Here is a 21,493-nt window from a genome sequence, read left to right as displayed (position 1 = left end):
ACATGTAGGCTACTTTGGTACATGTACAAAAGCTGAAGAACATATGCACCACCAGGTACTTTGTGCAGGTGCTGGAGTTGTAGGTGAAATCATGGAAAACAGAAAGGAAAATGCTGCACACTGCTGCTCATGCTCCCAGGTGATATTTATAGGGTTTTATAACATTTCTTATAACATTTCAACCCTTAGGTCTTCATCAGGCATCCATGTCCCAGGTGGGGGTGGAAGGTCCTATATATAGGGGCAGTACTCGGTGACAAAAACATATAGGCCAATAATAAAAACCCTGGTAAGCAGGTGTGATGAAGGCTATTTGTCATATCTAGCATATTTGATTACAAAAGAAACACCACTAGGTAAAAAGTTCAATTTAATTTAAATTGGGAAAAAGTTTATTTAGTGAGCGTTTTAAATGGAGAGAGCGTGTCAATTTATTATGCATGTGATATTTGGCCAATGAGCGACTGAAAGTTGTTTTGTGTCATCTAAAGTATCCTGTTTTGCTCTGTGTTAAGTTATGTTTTTTATATATTTAACAAACTTCTGTCTCTCGATGTGTTTGTAGTAAACTACTTCTGTTGATTTGTGGACACATGCTTCAATGGAATCCCGCGAGTGCGTCACTTGCAAGGAACTCTGACTGACGCGAGCTGATTGGCTTCAGCCTGGAAAGATACCCGCCTCGGCGTTGCCTTGTACGGGAAATGGAACGGGGCGTCCCTCTGACATAGTGGTACGATACAATTGATCGTATAAAAATGTGTTCCCTTCAACAACATTTGGACTGCAGAGCAAAAATAACTACTGGAGATGACGACCTACCGCTTGGAATACGGACATTGCTTAAAATACTAGTGGGTTATAACAGGTGAGCGCTCCGTTTTCACTGTCAGTATCATATTACTTTTACCAGAGGTCTAATCCCGAGGGATTTACAGGAGCAATTATGTTTGAGTACCTTGCTCAAGGGTACATGGACAGATGTGTGACCTAGTCAACTTGGGGATTCGAACCAGTGCCCTTTCAGTTACTGACCCAATGCTCTTAACCACTAGGCTACCTGCCACCCCTTATTATTGTGCATTCTGTAAATTAATGTAATTCATTAGAACCATGTTATCCTAAAATGCATAAATCTAAAAGTCATACATGCAAAAACTGGAGAGACATGCCATCTACAGGTGATTGGGAGGACAATTAAAAGTTACTGTATATTTAAATAGTGTATATTTGACAGTGAATTGCTGCATGAGATCATCATACTGTATGTGTATAGTTATTTAGTTATACGCATGCTACATGCAACTGTCAGCATGCAGTGGCTTACCTGTTGATACAGGTAGTAGGTACTACATGTGCTTCCACTTAGTTCCTCTGATGTGCATCTAGTGCATCACAATCGAATGCACTGCCAACTACACTATTTTTAAAGCAATGTACTAGTCAGACAGAAAAATACATATTGCAGCTTTCAGTCTTTCTCCATGTAGCCACATTAGTAACATTTTGTGGACCTGACCAATTTCACATAAAATATGTGTGTTATAGATCTGTCACTCTTCATTGAAAACAAGTCTAAGAAGCGGTAGATATGTTCTATGTGCGCTATTTTTATGCTTCCCATTAAGATTGGTTTTTGTGTCTTACTTTTGGTTTTGTACACCAGCTTCAAACAGATGAAAATACAATATTTTTGGTTATGGAAAAGCTATTTGACAGCGGTTTAGATGGTACAATGATTATCTACACTATACTTGCTTGTTTTGTCACGTAAACAAAAATTAAGCAAACTATTAGAATTTTAACAACCAGGAAATGGCGAAATAATTTCTGGATAGGGAGACTCTCAAAGATGCACTAACTTTAGTTGTGCTGACAGACATTCAAATCAGTCTTTTACCTTCAGTGGGGGATCTACACTCCTCTTCCTTCATGCCCTGAGTCCATACTCTGAAAGCCAACCCCCTCAGACATGTAGTTCGGTGTGTTTTTAAACTTCAAAGATTTCCAGGGTCATGTTCATTATGCTGATTCTGTTGCAAAATGTTTCTGCAAATGGAACAAAATAGGGCTGGACCTACCTGTATTTGTCCAATAGAAACTTGTTTTAGTTGAAAAACGGAACGGTAATGATGGTTAAAGAGTACACCCATGGTAATGGGGATGTAGTTTGGGAAAACACTCAACTGAAACCAAGGCTTTCTACAAGAGAGACTGTTTTCTCAATCTACCGGCGGGGTCAGAAGGGTTAGCATTACCTACTGCACGTTGGGAGGAAGGGCACAGTTATGAAAGTTGTGTGGCTTGTCCTGCAGGGGAGGGGGAATCTGGCACCTGAAGTAAATTCATTTCATGCCTTTAGATGAGACAGATTTGACAGTCTTCCATAACCTATGCAGGGATTGGCAACCCAGGGGTAGAGGATGTCAACTACAAATTCATGACTGTAGATTTTAGAAGATTCTAGTATCTCTTACAGTCAGCTCACAAAGGCCCTCCGTAAAATTGCCTTTGTAATTGCTCTCACATTTCGTCTGCACCTTTACTCAACAGAAATGGCCTGCATTCACCCCCCGCATGGAGTTCAGCCTTATGATAACAGCCTCTACAACTCAGAGTCTCTGAGCCTGGACCTTACCTGCAGGTTAGCCATGGACGTGAGTAGCCAGATGGACCAGCTCTCTGCCACCTCCCTGCCTAGCATCAACTCCCTGGTGGGCACCTACACTGGCGAGTTTGATGCTTCCTCCTGTCAGATCGCCACAGCTCCTACAACCTCTAGCACAGGCTCTGTCCATGAATCGCCCTTCAAGAAGGATGACTTCCAGATTTACGGCTGCTACCCTGGCAGCTTTGCCCTGAGCTACTTTGACGAAGCCCTGTCTTCTGGTGGCTCTGAATGTTTCGGCAGCCCGGCGTCAGTCCAGTCTCCCTCTAGCCCAGGCTTCCAGCCTGCATCGGCTTGGGCCTCGGCCTCCGCCCCCTACTCTCCCAGCCTGGACTGCTGGGTGGCTGATAAGACTGCATTATTACAGACATCCTCTTTCTTCACCTATGGACCCGGCTCAGTAGAGGATCTGTCTCCTCTGGACCAGCCCCAGCCCCAGCTGGCTGATCAAGGTCACTTCTCTCTAAGTCAGGAGCAGCACCCCTCCCTGCTTTCTTTCTCCCCTCTAACCCTGGAGCCAGGCACCCTAGATGACTCTGGCTTCATGGAAGGTAGCATGTCGCTGAAACCGAACAGCCCTACTGGAAATGAGGGTCGCTGTGCTGTCTGTGGGGACAACGCCTCCTGTCAGCACTATGGGGTTCGTACCTGTGAGGGCTGCAAAGGTTTTTTCAAGGTGAGCAGCTTTTTCCTCTCTTCTGTCAATTTATTTCATAAATTGGTGTATAATGCATTTTTCACACAATGCAAACACAATTAATATATTTGCCAGCAGCATACCACCCTGCATACCACTGCTGGCTTGCTTCTGAAGCTAAGCAGGGTTGGTCCTGGTCAGTTCCTGGATGGGAGACCAGATGCTGCTGGAAGTGGTGTTGGAGGGCCAGTAGGAGGCACTCTTTCCTCTGGTCTTAAAGAATAAATATCCCAATGCCCTGTGATGTGATTGGGGACACTGCCCACTGTGCTGTCTTTTGGATGGGACATTAAACGGGTGTCCTGACTCTCTGAGGTCATTAAAGATCCCATGGCACTTAATTGTAAGAGTAGGGGTGTTAACCCCGGTGTCCTGGCTAAATTCCCAATCTGGCCCTCAAACCATCAGTCACCTAATAATCCCCAGTTTACAATTGGCTCATTCATCCCCTGTAACTATTCCCCAGGTTGTTGCTGGAAATGAGAATGTGTTCTCAGTCAATTTACCTGGTGAAATAAAAAAATATGCATCTCCATTGCTAGCCTGAATTTAATAGTGAAGGTTTTTTTTCTGTGTTCTTTGCAGCGTACTGTACAGAAAAAAGCCAAATATGTGTGTCTTGCCAACAAGGACTGTCCGGTGGACAAGCGGCGACGGAATCGCTGTCAATTCTGTCGTTTTCAGAAGTGCCTGGCAGAAGGCATGATGAAAGAAGGTGAGCCCAGCACTTCAAATGCATTTTACTACCACATATTTCACAATAACTACTATTTCTCTCTCAGTTGCTAAGACATTATTGACCTTGTATTTCTCTCGCTCTCTCCAAGTTGTGAGAACAGATAGCTTAAAAGGTCGAAGAGGTCGTCTGCCCTCCAAGCCAAAAGCAGCCCAGGACCTATCTTCTGCTGAGTCTCCAGTTAATATTATTGCCTCTCTTGTGAGGGCACACATTGACTCAAACCCTAGTGTTGGGAAACTGGACTACTCTAAGGTAAGGACTACTGCAAATTCTCCATTGTGGTCTGTCTATTATGACTTATTGTTTTTTGGCGTTTAAGGTCACTGTTGGTACTCTAAGGATGGAGCATAAATTGAACCAAAAGAATGCAGGGAATTCCCCTAATGGAACCAACCCTTCTCCCTCCTTTCTAATTCAGTACCAGGAGACTGTGGCCAGTCTGTCAGAGGAAGTGGACGTTGGTGACGTCAAACAGTTCTACAACCTCCTCACGGCATCCATGGACGTGATTAGCAAGTGGGCTGAGAGCATCCCTGGGTTCACTGCATTCTGCTCTGAGGACCAGGAGCTGCTACTGGAGTCAGCCTTCATGGAACTGTTCATCTTGCGACTAGCATATAGGTAAGAAGAAGCAAATTATGTCATTGTAAAAAAAAATGTAAATGGTCCAGAAGACCACCTTGCATATACAGAGCTATAACTGTGTTGTATTGACATTGGTCACTGTATTGCTAGGATTATAAAGTACATAAAATATGAATGACAGGATTGATTGCACCCACAACTCACATTGTGCAGATATTTTAGAAGCAACAATCATGGGTATCAAAGACATTGTTAATCCATCCTATTTATATTCTCTTTCCAAGGATCAACCCTGAGACACACAAGCTGATATTCTGCAATGGAGTGGTGCTTCACCGGATGCAGTGTGTACGGGGCTTCGGTGACTGGATAGACTCCATCATGGACTTCTCCCAGAGCCTGCACCGCATGAACCTGGACATGTCGTCCTTCTCCTGCCTCACAACCCTGGTCATAATCACTGGTGAGAGCTCAACCCACCTACGCATACGCGCCAGCCTGTCAGGCTCTGTTAACAGAGACATCACACCATAATCCAGTACATTATGACAGCAGGCGCCATGTTGCAATGTCAATCTTTATGTTCACCCTGACCTGAGTTGCCTGAACAAGCTGGATCTACATACATCTTGATTCACAGGCTTACATAATGTTATTGTGTTACAGAATAATGATAAATGTCCTATTTAAAAATGTAAAAAATGATACTCTCACCACTTTCTGGTCACACGCGAAGCCTTTTCTGTCTCCTGATTCTCCAGACCGCCACGGCCTGAAGGAGCCCAAGCGGGTGGAGGAGTTCCAGAACCAGCTCATCACCTGTCTCAGAGATCACGTCTCGAGCTGCGCCTCGGACTCCACTCGGCCCAACTACCTGTCCCGCCTCCTGGGAAAACTGCCCGAACTACGGACTCTCTGCACCCAGGGCCTGCAGCGCATCTTCTATCTTAAGCTTGAGGACTTGGTCATACCACCCCCCATAGTGGACAAAATTTTCATGGAAACTCTGCCTTTCTGAGAGTGAGAAAAGACTATACAGAGTGTGCTAGAGACGATAAATGATGAAGTGATCTCCCTGTTGGATTAGGGACAAACAAATTAAACTCTTAAAGACTGACATAAAAGTGCTGAATAATACTATCTTAAAAGCTCTGAAGCTATATCGCACTTGAGGAAAACAGGACCTCTTGTACATTAGCAATGGCCATAGTATGGTGCTGAAAGGATAATTAACTTCTTTATAATTTCAGTAATAGTTTTAATGCAGTATTTCAGATGTATGGCTTTGAGTGTGCACTAATTACTTATACTGGAGTGAAAAACAGACAGGCCATGGACCAAAAGCAGACTGCCATAAGTTAAGTAAACAAAGTTAGATTTTGATGAACATGCGTTAGTGCACTTTAAAAATAGGCCTGTGAAATGTAATGACTGATACTAAGGACTGCATCATCTTGCTTCGTATGTACATTATGCCTTAGCTAGATGGTGTTTTTGAGATTCAGGTTCAAGATTTTACTACTATCATGGTATTATAGCATAGCCACAATGACCCCACTGCAGCATTGTGACTGAAACATGTTACAATCATAAGGTTAAATAAATAAAATAAGGACATTTGAGAAGAGTACCTGATCTTGTTGAGAACTACCAGTTGCAGATAGTGATGATTATGCTTTCAGTGATGTTGGGTAAATATCACTGAAATATGGCAGCTATGATTAAGCAGCCAGAACAAATATTACAACTTAATTGTGTTTTTTGCATCTATGAATGTTTCACACTCAGTGCACAAAACATTAGGAACACCTACCTAATATTGAATAACCCTCAGAACAGCCTAAACTCGTCGGAGCATGGACTCTACGTGTTGAAAGTGATCCAGAGGGATGCATGTTGACTTAATCTTCCCACAGTTGTGTCAAGTTGACTGAATGTCCTTTGGTTGGTCGACCATTCTTGATACACATGGGAAACTGTTGAGTGTGAGAAACCCGGCAGAGTTAGTTTTTTTTGGATCATTTTATTTTTATTTCACATTATACAATGCGCAGGATCACGTTACAAATATTAACTGACATGACAACACTAACAAACATACAAAACTATTTACATACTGGTCAAGAGTACATTTTGAGGACACAAAATGAAATTTACAAAAAAATATTTATGTTCTCAAAAAATAATGTCACCCCCCCTCTTTCTTACCATGTAGGTCCACTGCTTGGTCAAGAGTTGTTGATATCTGATAAGAGTTTGACATAATACATCCCATGCCTCAACTGAGTTTGCCTGAGCTTTGTTTATCACAGCCACTGATCGCTCTATACAAAGAATATCTTGAAAATATGATAACCATGTTTGAGGTGAGAGGATTGTAGGGGTAATCCAAGCACTATTGATAACCTTTTTTGCTGCTGTTAACCCTCCATAAATGATTATTTTCTGAACCAGTTGCAGTACAAATGAATAGTCATCATTCAACAAAAATAAAGGTGTATCTTTGTTCACAAGGAAACCCATCATTTTTGTGAGGAAATCTGAAACGTGACCTGAACTGGGACACCACAGAATATTCCCAAATCATGTGACCAGAACTGGGACACCATAGGACATTCCCAAATCATGTGACCAGAACTGGGACACCATAGGACATTCCCAAATCATGTGACTAGAACTGTGGCACATTCCCAAATCATGTGCAATAGTGTTCCAACAGCATTCATATGGCATCTATCACATATTGGAGTAGGAATCAGCTTCACCTTAAACTGTCTAAATGGGGTTGCATAACTTGTACGTACGTGTGTAAGCTGATGTGCTGGGTTTTTAGAGGTAACAAATACATTTCCCCAAATGGTATCCCAGTTCAGGTCGTGCCCCAACCCCTCCATTTCAGTTGCAGTTCTTAACGCACTCAAACCGGTGGGCCTGGCACCTACTACCATACCAGTTTAAAAAGGCACTTCAATCTTTTGTCTTGCCCATTCACCATCTGAATAGCACACATGCACAATCAAGGTAGCACACATGCACTTGAGACATTTTTTAGTTTTTAGGGGTGCAACTGCATCTTTGCGCAAGGTTAAATTGAGATCCTCAGTAACGGATTTTTGTCCTCTGGCGTCCTTGGGTAGGCAGAGGGAGTCTGGGGAATCAAGGAATGCTGTTTGTCCATGTCTCAAGGCTTAAAAATCCTTCTTTAACCTGTCTCCTCCCCTTCATCTACACTGATTGTTGACTCTTGATTTAACTCTTGATTTAGGTGACATCAAGAAGGGATCATAGCTTTCCTCTGATAATAGCTTTCCCCTGGTCAGTCTGATGGACCGAGTGTTCGTCAGTGTACATCGCTTATTGTGTAAATTCGGACTATTTTTGTGCAATACATGACTATGAATGTGTTTAAATTAGCATGGGATACTCAAAGCCACAATCTGCAAGATGGGCATACCATCTAAGAATGGGCCCATCAACAAAATATTGAGAAAATGCATTCCATGACATTTCCAGATGCAAATAGCACTTGAATTCTATGATTATATTGCTCAAGGAATGAGAAACATGGTATTGTACATAATTTGTTTAGTTTCCTTTGAAGGATTTTTTTATTTTACAAAATTGAGTAATAATATAATAATAATAATAATAATAATAGGTCCTTAGTTATGATAAAGTGAGTCATATGATAAGTCATTTGTCCAAATCAAAAGGATTACAGTTTTTCCTTAGTTGAATTGCTGGAAATCGTACAGTCTGTGGCTTTAACGTTCTATGTATTGTGACAAATCTAATTAAGTTCCGGGCATTGCATTACATATTTAATTTCTTCATCTTCAATACTGCAGCCCAATATAAAATAAAGAGTTCTGTAATGAGTCAATTGATTCTTGCTCACCTATAAAACTTTTAAAAAACAAAGAAATTCTGCATTTTAAGTTACATGGCATAAATAGAATACGAGACGCTTAAAACAGTACAATACATTTTTTCATGATAGAAACTGAAATGTTAATGTGATTTAAGAAAACATCTAAGAGCTAGAGTTGTTGTACAGTAATTAACAATTGTTCTCCCTAATAGAATCTTTGTTCAGTCTATTTTTCACAGCCTGAAAGTCCAGGATGTGTGAATTTACTTAGGATGAAATGAGTACCAGGACCTATTTTAATCCACTCCATTCCAATAACTAATTAATTGGTGAGAGGCCTTTCAGGTTATGTCGATATAGGACTCGTTTTACTGTGGATATAGATACTTTTGTACCTGTTTCCTCCAGCATTTTCACAAGGTCCTTTGCTGTTGTTCTAGGATTGATTTGCACTTTTCGCACCAAAGTACGTTCTTCTCTAGGAGACAGAACGTGTCTCTTTCCAGAGCGGTATAGACAAATGTGTGGTCCCATGGTGTTTATACTTGCGTAGTATTGTTTGTACAGATTTACGTGGTACCTTCGGGTGTTTGGAAATTGCTCCCAAGGATGAACGAGACTTGTGGAGGTCTACAATTTTTTTTCTGAGGTCTTGGCTGATTTATTTGGATTTTCCCATGATGTCAAGCAAAGAGGCACTGAGTTTGAAGGTAACCTATCAGAAGCATCTAAAGCCATGACATAATTTTCTGGAATTTTCTAAGCTGTTTAAAGGCACAGTCAACTTAGTGTATGTAAACGTCTGACACACTGGAATTGTAATAGTGAATTATAAGTGAAATAATCTGTCTGTAAACAATTGTTGGAAAAATTACTTGTGTCATGCACAAAGTAGATGTCCTAACCGACTTGCCAAAACTATAGTTTGTTAACAAGAAGTTTGTGGAGAGGTTGAAAAACGAGTTGTAATGACTCCAACCTAAGTGTATGTAAACCTCCGACTTCAACTGTATAAGTCTCCAACTTCAGTGATTTTTGCAATTCGTTCCAGTCATTGGCAGCAGACAACTGGAAGGAAAGGCGGCCAAAGGAGGTGCTGGCTTTGGGGGTGACCAGTGAAATATACCTGCTGGAGCGAGTGCTACCGGTGGGTGTTGCTATGGTGACCAGTGAGCTGAGATAAGGCAGAGCTTTACCTAGCAAAGACTTATAGATGACCTATAGCCAAGTAGGTTTTGGCGACAAATATGTAGTGAGGACCAGCCAACAGGACGCAGTGGTGGGTAGTATATGTGGATTTGGTGACAAAACGGATGGCACTGTCATAGATCGCATCCAGTTTGCTGAGTAGAGTGTTGGAGGCAAAATTACATCGTTGAAGTCAAGGATCGGTAGGATGGTCAGTTTTACCTGGGTATGTTTGGCAGCATGAGTGAAGGAGGCTTTGTTGCAAAATAGGAAGCCAACTCTACATTTAACTTTGGATTGGCGATGCTTAATGTGAGTCTGGAAGGACAGTTTACAGTCTAGCCAGACACCTAGGTATTTGTAGTTGTCCACATATTCTAAGTCAGAGTAGTGACGCTAGTCGGGCAGAAGGGTGCGGGCAGCAATCGGTTGAAGAGCATGCATTTAGTTTTACTTGCATTTTAGAGCAGTTGGAGGGCACGGAAGGAGTGTTGTATGACATTGAAGCTCACCTGGAGGTTTGTTAACACAGTGTCCATAGAAGGGCCAGATGTATACAGAATGGTGTCATCTGAGTAGAGGTGGATCAAAGAATCACCCGCGGCAAGAGCGACATCATTGATATATACATAGAAAAGAGTCGGCCCGAGAATTCAAACCTGTGGCACCCCCATAGAGACTGCCAGAGACAACAGGCCCTCCGATTTGACACACTGAACTCTGAGAGGTAGTTGGTGATCCAGGTGAGGCAGTCATTTGAGAAACCAAGGCTGTTGAGTATGCCTATTAAGAATATGGTTATTGACAGAATTTAAAAACATTGGCCAGGTCGATGAAGACGGCTGCACAGTACTGTATTTTATCGATGGCGGTTATGATATCGTTTAGGACCTTGAGCGTGGCTGAGGTGCACCCGTGACCCGCTGGGAAACCAGATTGCATAGCGGAGAAGGTACAGTGGGATTCGAATTGGTCGGTGATCTGGTTGTTCACTTGGCTTTCGAAGACTTTAGAAAGTACAGGCAGGATGGATATAGGTCTGTAACAGTTTGGGTCAAGGGTGTCTCCCCCTTTGAAGAGGGGGATGACCGAGGCCGCTTTCCAATCTTTAGGAATCTCAGATGATACGAAAGAGAGGTTGAACAGACTAGTAATAGGGGTTGCAACAATGGCGGCGGATAATTTTAGAAAGAGAGGGTCCAGATTGTCTAGCCCAGCTGATTGGTAGGGATTCAGATTTTGCAGCTCTTTCAGAACATCAGCTGTCTGGATTTGGGTGAAGGGGAAGCAGGGAGGGGGGCTTGGGCCAGTTGCTGTGGGGAGTGCAGAGCTGTTGGCCGGGGTTGGGGTAGCCAGGTGGAAAGAATGGCCAGCCATAGAGAAATGCTTATTGAAAGTCTCGATTATCATGGATTTATCAGTGGTGACAGTGTTTCCTAGTCTCAGTGCAGTGGGCAGCTGGGAGGAGGTACTCTTATTCTCCATGGACTTTACAGTCTCAAACGTTTTGGAATTAGTGCTGCAGGATGCAAATTTCTGCTTGAAGAAGCCTTTGCTATCCTAACTGACTGTGTGTATTGGTTCCTGACTTCCCTGAAAAGTCGCATATCGCGGGGACTGTTCGAAGCTAGTGTAGTACACCACAGGGTGATTTTGTGCTGGTCAAGGGCAGTAGTCTGGAGTGAACCAAGGGCTATATCTGTTCTTAGTTTATTCTTTTTTTGAAAGGGGCATGCTTATTTAAGATGGTGAGGAAAGCACCTTTAAAAGAACAACCAGGCATCCTCTACTGACGGGTTGAGGTCAATATCCTTCCAAGATACCTGGGCCAGGTCGATTAGAAAGACCTGCTCGCAGAAGTGTTTTAGGGAGCGCTTGACAGTGATGAGGGGTGGTCCGAGAATGATTTACATGGTTATCAAAACGCCACGCCAGGGTAAGCCTACACGAATCACAGCCCTTATTTTAAGTGTTTCTAAAATCCCCTATGGGTAAAATTAATGGTGGAAAAACAATTGGAACCATTTCCCTATTTGACTGGTAGGTTTTATGGGTATTATGATACCACTGTGGGGCTTTATAGTTTCTCTCACTTGTGATTGGATACCTTTCATTTAACAAGGGATTGGCCATACATAAAACTGTATGATCCAATCATAAATTACAATTACTTCCCTTCCCCAGTCGCTCAAGTGACTTATTTCAACAATGAATAGTGAGACATTCTCACACTTTAAAATGTGTAGAGTATGCTTCAATTGCTGAGTGTAGACTACCACTTCTGGCTGGTTGCTACAAAGGCAATCCTATGAAGAGACCATTCATGGAGTACAGGTGCTCCTTACATAGGTCAACAGTAATGTTGAGAATCAACTGGGTATTATTGATAAGTTATCAATTTCCCTAAATCAGGCAATAAGCATTGTGAGGGGTGCAACTGCTAATATGGAAGAAGTTGGTAACCCAGTGATGCTAGACTGAAGACAGACAACTCCATGGGGAATGACTTGGGTTTCACATTGCCTTGTGGGAACACAAACTGCCATTGCCTAATTTTGTCACCATGATCTGTGTCAACAATAGTGCACAGAAATGTGTGTGCAAAGAGAGACATGGGCTGCAGTCAGACTCAGAGCATGTAGCAAATGCAATCTGTGAGGAAACTTAACACATATTGCATCCTAGGAGAGTTGATAAAAAGTAAATCACTTTAAAAAGTTTGATACAGATCTTACTCAATGCTCCATTGAATTGGTTACCTGCCAGTCACGTCGGTAGTTTCTTTCAATCCAATAGCTATTCTTATTATTATGAAGTGATGGTTTACATATTAGCTGGGAGCTGTTACAAATCTGTATGCTATATTCAAACAAAATGTGATTAAAGCTGCACTAGTCATGTACAACACAATGTATACAGTGTCTGTCTGTCTGCTCAGTTCAATAAACTATAAAGATATAAGGGTCAGGTTCTTTCACTTTGTCCCATTTAGCTATTCCTACTGCATGAATATGTCCCATATGTATTCCTTAGCATGGGTCTTAAATTAAGAGACAGGTGGTTGTGAAACTGTATATGTTCAGGTATTTTAGTCTCCAATTGTCTGATATTGAAAAACTCCTAATCCTGACCAGATTCTGGTCCAATATATATTTTATACCCCAAGGACGGTGTTGGGAAGGGGTGCGTGCTGAGCAGGGAGGCAATGTTTAGGAAGTTCCCTGTCTGGTACGGAAACCCATTATGAACATCTGACACCCCCCCAAACCCCCCACCGAGAATCATTCAGCAAGTGTAACTAAATAAAGTCACCATCACTCACTCCGATTACAGCAGTTGTGGGCGATGGCATGCCGTTGTGTGAATGAGTCTCCCCTTAGAAAGAAGAAAACCGTGAATGATAAAACACGTGATCAAAAAAATCCCAAGGAGCACGTGGAGAAAACTGTAAATCCATGATTTTTCAATTGTCTTCAGAAAGATAAAATTACAAGGCCATTACAGTCCAGACCCCGCGCCACCGACTGTCTACCAACCATGCACTGTTTTGGAAATGGGGCAGCTGTGAGAAGATGATAATGTTACGATTATAAAACTAGAGTGATAGGGAGACTTGGGTGACCAAGATGTTCAAATGTTCATAATGACCAGCATGGTCAAATAATAATAAGGCAGAACAGTTGAAACAGCAGCAGCACAGTCAGATGGACTGGGGACAGCAAGGAGCCATCATGTCAGGTGGACTATAGGGCTCAGGTCCTCCGAGAGAGAGAGAAAGAAAGAGAGAATTAGAGAGAGCATATGTGGGGTGAAGCCAGTCCAATTGCAGGCGATAACTCTTCGTCGCGTACCTGAAACTTTTTTGCGTCAGGCACATCCTCCAGAGAGCCAGCCAGCCCAGGCATGAGGTCAGGAGAAATCACATCCCCGACACAAGCAGTCATGTGAAATAAAATAAATCCAGGGCCCGGAGCAGTCAGAGGATAATGTAAGAGTCTGAAGGGAGACTCACATTGTGAAATAAGCATACTGATGGATTCTATTAAAATGTAAATGTTTCAAGTTAAACTGTAGTTTGTTTGTATCCTGTGTAGTGAATGATTACTGTGAGTATTAATGGAGTTTAGGCCATGAAACTGTGTGTATGCTAATTTAGAAACCATGAACTAATTAGAGAAAAGGAAATTGCCTAGGATCAGACAGCAGGGTGAGGCCTAGAACAGAAGATGGACGAGGTGGGATTCTGACATCTGGCTAAACAAAAAGAGGACAATAGGCATTCCACAGGGGAGCCAGAGGGAAAATCATTGGGGTCATAAAATGTATAGCTAGGGAGATGATGCCTACAAGGGAAGAGTATAAAATGTGTTGTGAACTTTCTAAATGCATGCACTCAGCTGACTGTATCCTTGGTATTAAAGACTTTACATTTCTGAGCTTTGTCTTAATTCATTATTGCAATAGTATTTCTCTATTTAACAATACCTACAGTCAAGAGTGATTCATGTTAGTTACATCTGTAAATTATAACATAGAACCATTCTATCTGCAATGATTGAATTCCAACTTTAGTCATAAAGAACAGCATTTAAATGTGAGCTACACGTCATGTGATGGGAGGCATTGGCATTTGATAAAATGCACCCATTGCATTCTTATACCCTGGTGGCATCATAGTTTGTACATTTTTGTACAAACTATGATGCCACCAGGGTATAAGAATGCAATGGGTGCATTTTATCAAATGCCAATGCTGTAGTCTCATCCTAGGAGTAGGCCTACCAACTGACACTGCATGTTCAGATTCAGCATAGATAGATATGGTCTGGCAGACAGAGGATGCCCCATCCAGACCACTGGTGGGTGATGAGTTAGAGCACCTGATCAACACTAATTCTAGACTAGGGGTTAGTCCAACAGTCCTCCTGGAGAACTTGGGCGAGCACGTTTTGCATTGCCCTGTCCCCTGGCTGTTGCTTGAGTGGGCGAAGTTAACACCTGCTTTGAAGCCAGTAGAATGCCCCGCTCAAAACAGCCGGCAAGTCTGGCTCAGTCAAAAACAAAACAAAATGTACACGGTAGAGACAAACTAACTTATGGTCATTGATTAACAAACATTATAACAGCCATTTGCATCAGAGGCAAACTGAGTAATTTTACTTTGCTGTTTGTCATTAGTTATAAAAACAGTAACAATTGTTTCTCTCTTTCTGACATTTTCCCATCATCTGTCGGTTTATAGTTAGTATTGACTTTCACTGCTCCCAGCTCAACAATTCTCCACTTTCGCCACTTAACATAGTCCGGCGTCCCACAGCTGTTCAAAACGAGCACGCCTCTTCTCGCTTTTGTGGAGCGATAGGTAAGGATGCTTCTAAGGTTGACTGTTTTCGATGTGTGCAGAGGGTCCCTGATTCAAGCCCAGGTTTGGACGAGAGGGACGAAAGCAACACTGTTACACAAACACACCTGAATCAGCCAATCAAGGTCTTGAGGAACAGTGTGCATATTCACAAAACACTTCTTATGCAAAAACTTAAGAAGCTTCTTAAAAAATATATAATAAAGTTCATGAGATAGTTCATTAGTGCAATTCCTTAACAATATCTTAAGATTGAATGATTTTCCTACAAACTTCTCAAATATCTTGTTAGAATCTTCTTAAGATGTTTGTTCCTAGGCAACCGGCAATCATGTTAGCATATTTCTTACTGAGATTACTGTTCTAAAACATTTTATTACTTTATTTTTATTTATTTTACCTTTATTTAACTAGGCAAGTCAGTTTGTGAGTGTATTAAACAAGTTCAATTGATTTCATGAGCATATTCTCTCACTGCCCTGAGTTTAAGACAAGGGTTTAGCTATCTTATAATTAAGAACAAATCCCATAACTTTTTGCTTAAGGTGAAACATAAGAAATAACGCAGAACCTTTCCTATAAACTTTGAGGAATAGCAACTTTGCTTTACTTTCTTCATAAATCTATAGTTGAGGAAAAAATGGCAGTTAAGAAATAAGAAATTAAGGCTTTGTGAATCTGGGCGAAGGTCCAAGGAGGGTTAGCCACCCCGTTCTAGAATGGTTGGTTGAAAATTACAGATCAGCTCTTAGACATAAACAAACTGCACAAAAACTGAAATATCACATTTACATAAGTACTTTGCTGAAGCACCTTTGGCAGCAAATTACAAACTTTAATCTTCTTGGGTATGACGCTATAAGCTTGGCACACCTGTATTTGGGGAGTTTCTCCCAATCTTCTCTGCAGGGCCTCTCAAGTTCTGTCAGGTTGGATGGGGAGCGTCGCTTCACACCTATTTTCAGGTGTCTCCAGAGATGTTAGATCATTTTCAAGTCCGGGCTCTGGCTAGGCACTCAAAAGTCCTGAAGCCACTCCAGCGTTTTCTTGGCTGTGTGCTTAGGGTCATGGTTCTGTTGGAAGGTGAACCTTTGCCCCAGTTGGAGGTCATGAGCGCTCTGGAGCAGGTTTTCATCAAGGAGCTCTCTGTACTTTGCTCAGTTCCTCGATCCTGACTAGTCTCCCAGTCCCTGCCGTTGAAAAAACATCGTCACAGCATGAAGATGCCACCACCAGGCGGGTTGTCATGTGCCTTTTAGTGAAGAGTGGCTTCCGTCTGGCCACTCTACCATAAAGGCTTGATTGGTGGAGTGCTGCAGAGGTTGTTGTCCTTCTGGAACCTTCTCCCATTTCTACAGAGGAACTCTGGAGCTCTGTCAGAGTGACCATCGGGTTCTTGGTCACCTCCCTGACCAAGGCCCTTCTCCCCCAATTGCTCAGTTTGGCTGGGCGGACAGCTCTAGGAAGAGTCTTGGTGCCTCCAAACTTCTTCCATTTAAGAATGATGGAGGCCACTGTGTTCTTGGGGACCTTCAATGCCGCAGACATTTCTTTTGGTTCCACTCCCAGGTGTGCCGACACAATCCTGTCTCGGAGCTCTACGAACAATTCCTTCAACCTCATGGCATGGTTTTTCTCTGGCATGCACTGTCAACAGTGGGACATTAGACAGGTGTGTGCCTTTCCAAATCATGTTCAATCAATTTATTTTACCACAGATGGACTCCAATCAAGTTGTAGAAACATCAAGGATGATCAATGGAAACAGGATGCACCTGAGCCCAATTTCAAGTTTTATAGTAAAGGGTCTGAATTTATATATATTTTTATTTAAACACGGCAAATAATTTAAGAACAAATTCTTATTTACAATTGACGGCCTACCCCGGAAGACGCTGAGCCAATTGTGCACCACCCTAATGGGACTCTCAATCATGGCTGGATGTGAAACAGCCTGAATACTTACGTAAATTAGGTATCTTTTTTTATTTTTAATACATTTGCAAAAATATCTAAAAACCTGTTCTCACTTTGTCATTATGGGGTATTGTGTGTAGACTGATGAACATTTTTATTTCATCCATTTTAGAATAAGGCTGTAACGTAACAAAATGTGGAAAAAGGGGAGTCTGAATACTTTCTGAATGCAATGTATGTGTAGGCTAAGGGAATCCTAACCCATGTGTCTAAACCAATGACTATCAAGTAGTTTCCAGGCAATAAGGAACGTTTATTGCAGTTTCTTGTCCACATATTGTAGGACATAGGCCTACACAACTATAATTTTAGCAGCTCAAACAATGCAACGAAACGGGTATTTCACTACGAGAATCACACAAATGCATTTGATCCAACAGTAAAAGGGAGTAGAAAGTCATGACTTGATTAGATTCCTCCAAGGGTACACCATGTTCCTAAGGGGACTCATATTCTCTCAACCCAGATGGCAACACAGAAGGAGACAGACAGTCCTCTGAACACCTCCAATATTAGCCTTTACTTTAAAAATAGCCAGTCATCATATGAAATCAATAATGTCACTTAGAAGCGACTGAGTGTGTGTTGGCAGGGCAAGTCCCTTCTAGGATTAACACCCCACTTGTGGCCTTGGGGCTCTGTAACCGTAACCGATACTGCTCATGCTCATCACATGGATGCTTGAGGAACATGGACATTTGAGATATGAAGTAAAAACTGCCCATGGGAGATAAGATAGTATCCCCAAAGTCCTTAAGGAAGCAGCCTGGACAGGTTTATCCAAATTCTAGTCCCCCTATAATCTCTTTAGGCTATTTGCTGAAATTGATTCAATGAGTAATTAATGACAAAGGGAAAACAAATCTATAGTAGGTCTTGATGTATAGCAACACATGTATGAAAGATTACATCTTTAAAATGCTAAATGTATTTGCGGCATACATAGTCAAGTATGATTCAATAACTGTCTCTACAGTGAATAGTGTGTCAACCTAAGTAGACTTTCCAGCTACAAATGGATTAACAGTGCCATCAGGTGGCCTTGAAGAGATGCAAAGGCAGCCCAAGAAAGGGAGGAGAGGGCAAACACTCACACACACACGTCTCCTTTCAAAATACTTACAGTGGGGAAAAAAGTATTTAGTCAGCCACCAATTGTGCATGTTCTCCCACTTAAAAAGATGAGAGAGGCCTGTAATTTTCATCATAGGTACAATCCAACTATGACAGAAAAAATGAAAAAATAAAATCCAGAAAATCACATTGTAGGATTTTTAATGAATTTATTTGCAAATTATGGTGGAAAATAAGTATTTGGTCAATAACAAAAGTTTATCTCAATACTTTGTTATATACCCTTTGTTGGCAATGACAAAGGTCAAACGTTTTTTTGTAAGTCTTCACAATGTTTTCACACATTCCCATTCCTCCATGCAGATCTCCTCTAGAGCAGTGATGTTTTGGGGATGTTGCTGGGCAACACGGGCTTTCAACTCCATCCAAAGATTTTCTATGGGGTTGAGATCTGGAGACTGGCTAGGCCACTCCAGGACCTTGAAATGCTTCTTACAAAGCCACTCCTTCGTTGCCCGGGCGGTGTGTTTGGGATCATTGTCATGCTGAAAGACCCAGCCATGTTTCATCTTCAATGCCCTTGCTGATGGAAGGAGGTTGTCACTCAAAATCTCACGATACATGGCCCCATTCATTCTTTCCTTTACACTGATCAGTCGTCCTGGTCCCTTTGCAGAAAAACAGCCCCAAAGCATGATGTTTCCACCCCCATGCTTCACAGTAGGTATGGTGTTCTTTGGATGCAACTCAGCATTCTTTGTCCTCCAAACACGACGAGTTGAGTTTTTACCAAAAAGTTATATTTTGGTTTCATCTGACCATATGACATTCTCCCAATCTTCTTCTGGATCTTCCAAATGCTCTCTAGCAAACTTCAGACAGGCCTGGACATGTACTGGCTTAAGCAGGGGGACACGTCTGGTACTGCAGGATTTGAGTCCCTGGCGGCGTAGTGTGTTACTGATGGTAGGCTTTGTTACTTTGGTCCTAGCTCTCTGCAGGTCATTCACTAGGTCCACCCGTGTGGTTCTGGGATTTTTGCTCACTGTTCTTGTGATCATTTTGATCCCACAGGGTGAGATCTTGCGTGGAGCCCCAGATCGAGGGAGATTATCAGTGGTCTTGAATGTCTTCCATTTCCTAATAATTGTTCCCACAGTTGATTTCTTCAAACCAAGCTGCTTACCTATTGCAGATTCAGTCTTCCCAGCCTGGTGCAGGTCTACAATTTTGTTTCTGGTGTCCTTTGACAGCTCTTTGGTCTTGGCCATAGTGGAGTTTGGAGTGTGACTGTTTGAGGTTGTGGACAGGTGTCTTTTGTACTGATAACAAGTTCAAACAGGTGCCATTAATACAGGTAATGAGTGGAGGACAGAGGAGCCTCTTAAAGAAGTTACAGGTCTGTGAGAGCCTGAAATCTTGCTTGTTTGTAGGTGACCAAATACTTATTTTCCACCATAATTTTGCAAATAAATTAATTAAAAATCCTACAATGTGATTTTCTGGATTTTTTTTCTCATTTTGTCTGTCATAGTTGAAGTGTACCTATGATGAAAATTACAGGCCTCTCATCTTTTTAAGTGGGAGAACTTGCACAATTGGTGGCTTACTAAATACTTTTTTGCCCCACTGTATGTCAGAAACCTAGCTTGGCAAAGAAGCCTGAGAGAGCAGAGTATCACTACAGAAAAACAATGAAAGTCTGAAGTCTAGTTTTTAATTGAATACATTGTGAACCTTGACATTCTCACTTAAATTCTGACTGTCGTCATTCAAAAATGAAATGAACCTCGTCATTTAGTTGTTCTTGAAATGTCATATTTTGGGAAGCTTCACTGGGAATTCAAAAATCTAATATATTTTCTGAGCATCATGAAACAGCTGACATTTCACTTCTTGCATAAAGAAAACGATGGAATAACTTCATAGAGTTTGTTCAATCATATTGAAGAGACGAAAAAGAAAGTATCAGATTTAAAAAATATATATATTTCACTAACATGGATGTTGCATGGGAGATCATTAATAGGACGTTGTCTAGAGAAGAGCACTCTGGATTTGACACTGTACGTGGACGCAGCAACCTTTCAGCAGCTGCATCAGTTATCACCAACAACGGATTCAGTGTGACTCATCCTGAGGAAAATGACCTCTTCACGTGGTGCAGATCGCTATGCTGTGCGTATTGTCGCTCACTGATTTTTTGGCATTATTTTCCTTGGCTGCAATCTTCTAATTAAATGAGAAAGTATGATCAAATCTGCTTGTAGAAGACTGGAGACAGTCTCAAGACCATGGTAGTTTCAATGTAGGATTGTAACCCTACTTGTGGTTCAAGACATGCATAAAGTAATGTCTTTTTTTTTTACACCTTTATATGTATTTTAAAATAAAATAAAGTTTTCAGTATGTTCCTTGAATATATATTTTATAGCTCTTCTTTTAAAAGTTTAACTGTCAAACATTGGGGTTTTCTTTTCATAGCCTCTATACCAATGCTATAGAATGTGTCACCATCCATGCAGGAATATCAATAAAACCCATGTGTGGGAGATCAGTAAACCTCGTGCACATTACATTATCATTACCTAATACCCTGTCAAAAATAACATTCATGGAAATAGCTCACGTCAAAGAAAAGGCAAGTGTTGAGCCCTACTGTGACTTCTAAAAGCACTGTTGCTAAATACATACTATATAGAAATTCAAACTCAACTCTGGACTGAGAAGCCATTCACCGTTCCCCTTTAAAATCAGGAACTGATTTAGACCTATGCCACCAGGTGGGTGCAATTCATTATCAGGTATAACAGAAAACCAGCAGGCTCCGGACCTCGTACGGTAAGAGTTGCATACCCCTGCTACATTTACATTACATTTAAGTCATTTAGCAGACGCTCTTATCCAGAGCGACTATATAGTTATATTAGTTACACATTTCAAATATGGACAGTGCAGGTATATTCTACCCCCGATCATCTTGATAAAGGACCATACCAGACAATTATATTTTAAACACAGTTGTATTTAATGGATTACATAAAATTGGAAACAAATAACAGTAGGCTACACCAACATTCAATTTCCATTCATACAACGTGTTCGGTTGTCCAGTAGATGTGTCTTGGTAAACAAGGAAATATTTTATTTCAGGTGTATGGAATGAATGCCAAATAGAACAAATCTCCCATGGTCTGCTCAAAGTAGGACTAAGTTGTTCCGATGGTAATACCCACCAGAGGGCAAACATATCTTCAAAGACTATGGCAGCAAGCAGGACTAAGGTGACACCAGAGATCACTACTTAGAAATAACCAGTTTTGGCATGGACA

At 41.6% G+C, this 21,493-nt stretch overlaps 1 protein-coding gene across 1 annotated transcript; it reads left to right on the top strand.

Annotated features, from left to right (window-relative positions):
- Positions 1 to 718: 718 nt before the first annotated feature.
- Positions 719 to 7,692, top strand: LOC124022832 (probable nuclear hormone receptor HR38). Its single transcript, XM_046337512.1, has 7 exons — positions 719 to 868; positions 2,554 to 3,344; positions 3,951 to 4,080; positions 4,193 to 4,356; positions 4,523 to 4,725; positions 4,974 to 5,152; positions 5,451 to 7,692. Exons 2-7 carry the CDS (start codon positions 2,556 to 2,558, stop codon positions 5,705 to 5,707), a joined length of 1,722 nt encoding a protein of 573 aa, XP_046193468.1. The 5' UTR covers positions 719 to 868; positions 2,554 to 2,555; the 3' UTR covers positions 5,708 to 7,692.
- The last annotated feature ends 13,801 nt before the right edge of the window (positions 7,693 to 21,493 follow it).

Source organism: Oncorhynchus gorbuscha, linkage group LG03 (assembly GCF_021184085.1).
Source record: "Oncorhynchus gorbuscha isolate QuinsamMale2020 ecotype Even-year linkage group LG03, OgorEven_v1.0, whole genome shotgun sequence".
In the NCBI taxonomy this organism is placed as follows: domain Eukaryota; kingdom Metazoa; phylum Chordata; class Actinopteri; order Salmoniformes; family Salmonidae; genus Oncorhynchus; species Oncorhynchus gorbuscha.
The sequence above is the reverse complement of the archived record's forward strand: the minus strand, read 5'-3'. Positions and strand labels throughout refer to the sequence as shown.